Source organism: Cupressus sempervirens, chromosome 10 (genome assembly GCF_028749045.1).
Source record: "Cupressus sempervirens isolate cs-2001-9-10 chromosome 10, ASM2874904v1, whole genome shotgun sequence".
Classification (NCBI taxonomy): Eukaryota; Viridiplantae; Streptophyta; class Pinopsida; order Cupressales; family Cupressaceae; genus Cupressus; species Cupressus sempervirens.
In genome coordinates, this window is record NC_143127.1 from 62,946,109 (window position 1) to 62,953,991 (window position 7,883).

A 7,883-nucleotide genomic window follows, 5' to 3' on the forward strand; every position below is an offset into this window, starting at 1 on the left:
CAAATTAAATGCCAAGGTTGGTTCACACTAAAACTAAACACAAACAACTAGGACAAATTTGGAAAAAAGACATGACCGAGCATCAAAAAACCACTTCCGAGTATCAACAACTATTAGGTTCACTCAGCACATGAAGGAACACTCACTTAACACTATGAACTCGATCAACATTGCAAATTTGGTTAACATTGTTGGTAAACACTGAACTCAATTAACATGAAAAGTTAATACTCGGTTAACACTACAACTCAGTTAACACGACAAGTTAATACTCAGTTAACGCTGCAACTCGGTTAACACAATAGGTTAATACTCGGTTAGCACTACATCCAAATTTTTTAGAAATGACCGAGACACACATCTCTCTTTGACCGAATTCCCTACCTCCAAGGCCAAAACACTCCCACATGCGGGATTGTCAACTACCCTATAATAAAACCAAATCAAAAGCTATATGTCATAAGCTACATAAAAATGACAACGAAAAATCATTAAAGATGAAATAAAAATGAATCTGGTGTAGCTTTTAGGATTATGGGCTTTCCTCTGAGTTTATTGACAGCTGCCAAATTTCAATTTTACATAAAGTTAAAAATCATTATTGAGCCTTCAAACTTCATTAGAAAAGATAATTTCCGTCGAAGAAATTCACATAGATTCGCTTTATGGGAGAACTCCGATAGAGTTGATCACTTCAATTTGCTGTGATTCAAAGAATTTACTGTCTACTAGGAATTGGGGAAAAAAATACACGAGTCATTTGGATATTTCAGAACAGCGATGTCGGGGTGACTGGGTCGAATCAATGTAAAGGAGGTCGGCATTCTCCATGCTCAAATGTTTAAATTGATTCAAAAATAAATAAAAAACAAGCCACGGATTAGTAGATTTTGTGAGAAGAGAAATTTCTTAGAATCTTTGAAATAAAAGAATGTCCAATAATATAGTTATGTTTTCACTTATTCCATGTGAACGGTTTGAAAAGCTAACCAAATGTCAAATTTGATTCAATAAAGCTATATCTGATTTGTATTTTCGAAACTTCAAGAAAGCTCAGTGTCTTGAAAAGGAGGAGGAAGCCTCAAATTACATGATAAATTTGATCCAATAGAAACTACGACTCCTGTTTGTAACTTGTAAGCACTTCAAGAAATCTCTTTATCTTGAAAAATCTCTCTTTCTTGAAAAGAAGGTAAACCATGGTAGTCGAGAATTTACATAGAATTTTTGATTCAATATTGATTGACGACTCGAAAAAAGTTCAGCTCAAAAACAACACGATGAAGGTAAACTCCTTGAGGAAAGCCGTATAGACTTTAGAATGGGATCAACAAATACAAATTTTAGTGCACTCAAAAAAAGGCTACTAAGAAGCCAAGTGATTGCGACTGCATCAAAACTGGCCAACTTCTAAGTGATATTTCTTGATAAAAAATATACAGGACTGTGTAGCTAATGCATTGCTATATACACATCTGTAAGGTATTAAGCATTGTTTAAACATGCAAAGTTTCTATAGCTCAAAACCAGGAAACCTCGCTTCATCAGGCTTCACCATATCAAACCATAAGTTTGCAGTGCCGCCTAAGCCTTCAAATAAAGAATATGGATGGTCTCCACCGTTTATCTGACCAGATGCAATGAGGCTTCTTCCATTCATGTAAAGAAAGCCAGCAAACGCTTTCGCTCGGTGAAGATACAGTTTATCTTTTGTCAAACGGTAAAGGGCAAGAAAAGTGTAAGTATTTCCACTAATGCCATGGCAAAGCCCAACCTTTCGGATTAGACCCTTCTTCCATACCAAATCCCCTGCCTCAATAGCAGCTTGAAGGAAATCAGAATCCTCTGGAAATACCTAATACAGGCAATGATGGAAGTCTATTAGGATTAACTGACCATAGCGCAATATTCACCTATAGTGCTTACTCAGATTTAAAACAAATCACATGCGCCCAAGTCCCAAAAACCTAAAATTTTCTAGGCTTACCTCTGCTGCTTTGCAGAAAGCCATGGCAACACCAGGAGCACCATGACACCATTGCACAAACTTGTCTTTTGAATTCCCTTCACGAGATGGGTAATTCCCAGATGGAATACAACGGTTTCTAATCATGTAGCGTAATGTTCCCTTCACATCTGCTGCATCTTCTGCACTCAATGGAAAGTGAAGAAGAACATGCATTATTCCTGCAAGTCCATGAGCAGCTCCCCAATACCTTGTCCCATGCCATTGGTACATCAATGGACAAGGTGTATGCGATGAACCTGCTCGCCCACCAGCTATCACAGCATCCACAATTGGCCCCTGAAATCAATTAATTTGATTTTTAGGGTACATCAGAATAGATGACAGCAATCATAGCTCCCAAAACATAAAAAGTGGACAGGAGCACACAGTTATGAAATGAATGAATTCCTGATATTAGGGACTAAGTGGCATGTGAAACTGAAGTACGTCACCATCTCTATATAGTTTCCTCTTATTAGTTATTATTTAGTTCCCCAATAAAACCTGTTGAGCAAAATACTGACCAATACAGTCCAGGGGATTGTTTCTGGACCAAGATGCTTGTTAATGAAAAGAGCAGACCACAGGAATCCTGCACGCCCATAAAACAATTCATATGGCATCCCTAGACCTCCCTCCTCAGGACCCACTGCAAGTCCCCTCTCTTGCGCTACCTATTGAAATAAAAAATTCATTAGATAAATATTTACAATCTTCAGTCAAAACCAATAAGTAGTATGTTCTACACAACAATTTAAAGACAACAGGGTGTTGACAGTGTGTCAGTGATCCTTGGGGGATTCATTACAGCTTCTTATGTCTTCTATAAGTCTAACAGTTATATCGGATATTGATAGAGACTGCCACTTCTAATAAGTGATATCAGATCTTAATCACATAATTTAACAGCTTCCTCCTTCTACCAGAGAGTGAGAGTATTATAAGGAACAATTGTTCTAAAATATATCATCCTAAGAACTTTTGAGGACTGGAACATAAGTTAGGGTTTTCCAGCTTTATCATACCTCCCAGTAAAGGTTGAAAAAGAAGTCACTTCTTTGCTTATCACCCCTGTATTTTGCAACAACTGCTCCAAGAGAATATACACCAGCCTTGCCACAGAGGAAAGTCACATTTCTACAACATGACAGTTCGAAAGTCAGTACCCCAATAATGATAATAAACTAACAGATGCAAAGAACCAAAACCTATGATCAAGTATTTCATTGACAAGCAAAAGTCAGGTAAGCTGTCACCATTACTCACTGTCTTAAATTGCTTGCCGCTGCAGCACAAGCATCAATTATATCACTGCTTAATGCTAAATCCTCCATATTACCGGTCAGCTGGTATGATTTGAAACACAGAAAAGCAGTTCCGGCTAATCCAGTATATATGCTTGGATCACTGCAGCGGAAGTCCTGCTGTGTCCATGTTGCTTGCACCATCTAAACAGGAAAACAAAAATGCGTAACAAAAATGTACTCTTATTAGTTACCATCCTAATTTAAGTGGAAAAAATTGTACTCTTACTAGTTACCATCCCAATTTAAGTGGAAATCATCCGATGCATAAGGATGAACTACAATTATCAGAATTTAAACAAATCTAGGAAAGATACAAAATAAGTCTAGCACATAGAAATTAGTAACAATGTTTTGAGTCATGTTCCATGATTCCCTATCATGAGGATGAGATTGAGTTTGAGAAGGGAAGAGAATGCCCCCGATGTAAAGTATAGTCGCGTTAAGTATAACCAGAAATGTTGATGTTTGTTATTATTTTTTATGTTATATATCTAGAATTTCAAAAATCTCTACATATTAAAGTATTAATACCATGAACAGTAGAAAATTCATGCTGTTGACATTTCTACCATCTACTATAATTTCAATATATTTACTTATATGATGAAATCTATTATTAAACTCTTGTACTAAATGAAAGTATCAGATATAATAATGGTAACTGAATTGATTCCATGCAGCCATTGAGTTTTTATCCACTTAATTCTACATATCTGCTCTGGTCAGATCTTCCCGGAAAGCAGATGAACAACTTCTCAGATAATATATTAGAAGTGAGCTGATTCATCTTCCCATGAAAATATATAAGATGGAATATTAAGTGTTGAAAATTGCTACTTTTGAGTTGGTAAGGGTTGAAAAGTACAAGGCCCTTCTAATTGAATGGCACAAATTACAGCACCTCACACATTCTACAGATTTCGGAACTTGGTAAAAATCAGATTATTCCTTTTTATGAGGATGCACAGTAAAGAGGTAAAAATCAGAGAACTTTTCTATGAGGATGCAGAGTAATGAGGATCAGATAAGTCCTTTTTTATGAGGATGCATAGCAATGAGGAAATAAAATATGGAACTAGCATTTTGGTATATGTTTCATCTAGTGATATGGACTTTTTTCTCCAGATGAAGCTAATACATAGATATAACACTCTGATAACTTTAATAGTTCTTCAGCCCATGAAATCACTACTACACTAAATTTTGCCACCTCAAATGAAGCCGATAAAAAGGTCTAAACTGTGCCAAAAGAAAATTGGTTTAAAAACCAAATTGATTGTAGGAATATTTATGTAGGGGCAAACCAAAAACAAATAATAGAAAATTGGTTTAATTGGATTGGATGTAGAGAAGGGTGCTTAGGAACAAAGTAGTGATAGAAATTTAGAAAGTCAATAATTTTATTAGACATAGAGAACACCTATGTTGAAGCACAAAAATCTTAAGAAAATTGACTTAAATCATAAACTAATAATAATGATAAAGATCAATTTAATTGAATTGAATATAAAGAATAATCATGTAAGACCTAACAAGATAGTGATAAGAAAAACTCAACGAAATTGAAAATTAACTTAAATAATAGCAAAAGTCAAAAGAAAAATTGATTTAATAAGATTCACTAACAAACAAAATAATAATAAAAGTCAAAGAAATATTAGTTTTATTGAATTGGGTAAAGAAAAAGAAATAAGTCAGTGACAACAATAAAGACTCTAATAATATAATAAAAATACGAAAGAAAATAAGTAACAACAATAGATGACAAGAAAAGTCAATAGAAAATTAGTTCTAACGACATAATATTAAAAAATACATAATTCTAAGAATGGTGTAGAGAACACTATTATAAAAGCAAACAAATTAATAACAAGAACTTAAAAAAAATTAACTCTACCAAAAAAATCAACTCTACTTTATTTAAAAAATAAAATAAAAAGAAAAGGTAGTATTTCAAAATAGATTGTAAAATGGAACAGTTCAAAATTAACCCATAGAACATAAAATATTCAAGAGTGTCCTTATGCTCACACTCAATTAGCTTAAAATGAGACCCAAAAAAGAAGCTTCTATTTGAATTCAATATAATTAAAAATACTGAATTAGAAAAATCTTAAGGTGGCATGCTAGCCTAAAATAAAATCTATTTACTAAAGTCCCAACCAAATACACAAAACCCAAGCCTCCGTTTTCCCTCGCTTTGTTTCAAAGCTAAATAAACCGCTTTAATCAAATGCTAACATCAACATGAAGGCTTCATATCAATATCCCTTCGCATTCAACCGTCTCGCTTGGTTTAAACTCTATAGCTTTATGCTATTTAAACAAAGGATAGTTGGTCCATCATTCATTCTCTCACATATCTAGCTGGAGAGGAATTGCCGAATATTTCAAGATGTTCGGATTGGTGTTATGCATCTTTGGTGGAAGATCTCACATTCTCTTCTGGGAACTATTCAAGTGAAGTGTGCACTAGATGGGAGTATGGATCCAGTTGATCTTGCTGTATGCAATCGCCTCAATTTTCATTTTCAGGATGGGGTTGCAACTCAAAGGTATCAAAGAATGCCCGGGCAGCCTTGGCAACAGAGGAAAGGTCGGGTGAATCAGGATGGGCATTGGACTCCTCCTCCCATGGATTTCCGAAAATTAACACTGATGGTTCTTCCCGGGGAAATCCAGGTCCTGCTGGTATTGGGGGAGTGGCTCGTTGCAGTTATGGTGATGTTAAATTCTTTTTTTCAATGCATAAGGGTGTGATTACACTAACAATCTCATGGAGGCTCTGGCTATTTTATATGTTGTGGAACAGTGTTTTTGCGGAGATGGCGCAAGATTATCTATGAGTCTGACTCCCAAGTGGTGGTGAACTTGCTTTCCTTACAAAAGCTCGAGGATGTTAGTTGGCCACTAGCCACTGTTGTTAATCAAATTCTTCTCTTTCGTACCTCTCTTGAGTTCATTAGGTTTACTTATATTCCTCATGAATGGAACAAAGCTGCTGATTGTTTGGCCGAATGGACTTCTGGACATGCTCCATGATGGAATATTATGAATAGGGGACAACTTCCCTATGAGATGGTGCAAGAATTTGATGAACTTGTTGCTTAGGATAGAACTCCTTGTTGTAATCCTTTGTCTTAATAAATTTTTACCTCATTTTTTTTCAAAAAAAAGAAAGAAAAGAAGAAAAGAAGATATCTAGGCATAATCATATCACCCTATGTAATTCGCTCATTTTTCTAGTGAACTCTCCCAATTTCTGAAACACCCCAAAGTACCTTGGTTGAAAGACTATGGAGAACCCGCTGAAGAAGAATATTTACATATGAACTTGGTTACAACGTTTTCTTTTGCCTGACGCCAGTTATTTAAACTCGTCATAGCAAACCCATTAAATTTTTAGAAAAACTGTGGTACCGAAGAGCTAGGGATATTGTCAATGTTTAAAGGTCAAGGCAAATAGAAAAAGTTGGTCATTACTTCACTAACCATGTAAGAACAGGACATTGACAAAACCATTCAAAAACTTAATATACACAAAACACAGCAAAGTTGCATAAAACTGCCAGCAAAATTCAGGACAAAGCCTTTAACATTCATACAGAAAAAAAAACCCCAATTCATTGTGAGCCCACTATCAAAAACCCATATCTGAAATCCTAATTTACTAACCTCGTCTTTCAAATTGAGTGCTGCCTTTTGGAATGTCTGGTGAGTAGGATATGGAAAAGCCTCACCCACATTATTTCCATATTTTTCGCAATTCCAAGAATCCTCCTCATCTGCTAGGTTGTGATTAAAATACAGATCTGCCATTAAATTCAACCAAAATATGCCTATAATCCAACGAAGATTGAAATGAAGCGTATCTGCAATTCCATTATGCCCAACTATTTATTGGGTTTCTTGTATATATAACAAAGTGTGAAACATGTGGACAAGTTTTTAATGGAGCGAGAAACTTCATATTCCCACCGCCATTGGCCAGGTCCTCATCTCTTTAAAAAAAATGGGGTGGGAAATGGGGTTTCGGACAATCTGATTCGCATAAGGTGAAGTGTGAGAATAAACATGTGTAAATTGCAGGGAATTTTCCCTCCACATGGAAGGCGTTGGATCGAACAGCTGTTTGGAAAATATTGAAATGTCCATGTCAATTAAGTTGAATACACCGTTCAAAATGATATCTTCCTTCGTACCGTATGCGCAGGGTTTGCTTGGGAAAGTTTCTGCGTGCCTCCTTTATTTGTATTTTTATTTCCAAGTAATCCAATTCTGCTGCTAAAATTGGCCACATTAGCAAGAAAGCGTGTTTAATTATTATTTGTTTCGTTGATGGTGTGGACCATGTCTGTCCACCACTATGGTTTGACATTTGTCTACAAACCATGTTCCATATGGAATGTTGGACCATGTTTCATGTTTCCCTTCCCTTTCCCGTGTGACAGCATAAATACATATTTTATTTGAAGAATTTAGACAAATTCAAATATATAAGTATTTTAATATCTTGCATTTTGTATATAAATTTGAAGTCTTATCATTTGAGATGAATTAATTATGTG

At 35.4% G+C, this 7,883-nt stretch overlaps 1 protein-coding gene across 1 annotated transcript; it reads right to left on the bottom strand.

Moving 5' to 3' along the window:
• Positions 1-1,157: 1,157 nt before the first annotated feature.
• Positions 1,158-7,472, bottom strand: GCL1 (GCR2-like 1). The gene is made up of 6 exons (XM_089805321.1): positions 6,991-7,472; positions 3,275-3,456; positions 3,034-3,145; positions 2,533-2,682; positions 1,988-2,305; positions 1,158-1,855 (listed from the first exon to the last, which is right to left on the bottom strand). Exons 1-6 carry the CDS (start codon positions 7,132-7,134, stop codon positions 1,514-1,516), a joined length of 1,248 nt encoding a protein of 415 aa, XP_089661447.1. The 5' UTR covers positions 7,135-7,472; the 3' UTR covers positions 1,158-1,513.
• Positions 7,473-7,883: the final 411 nt, after the last annotated feature.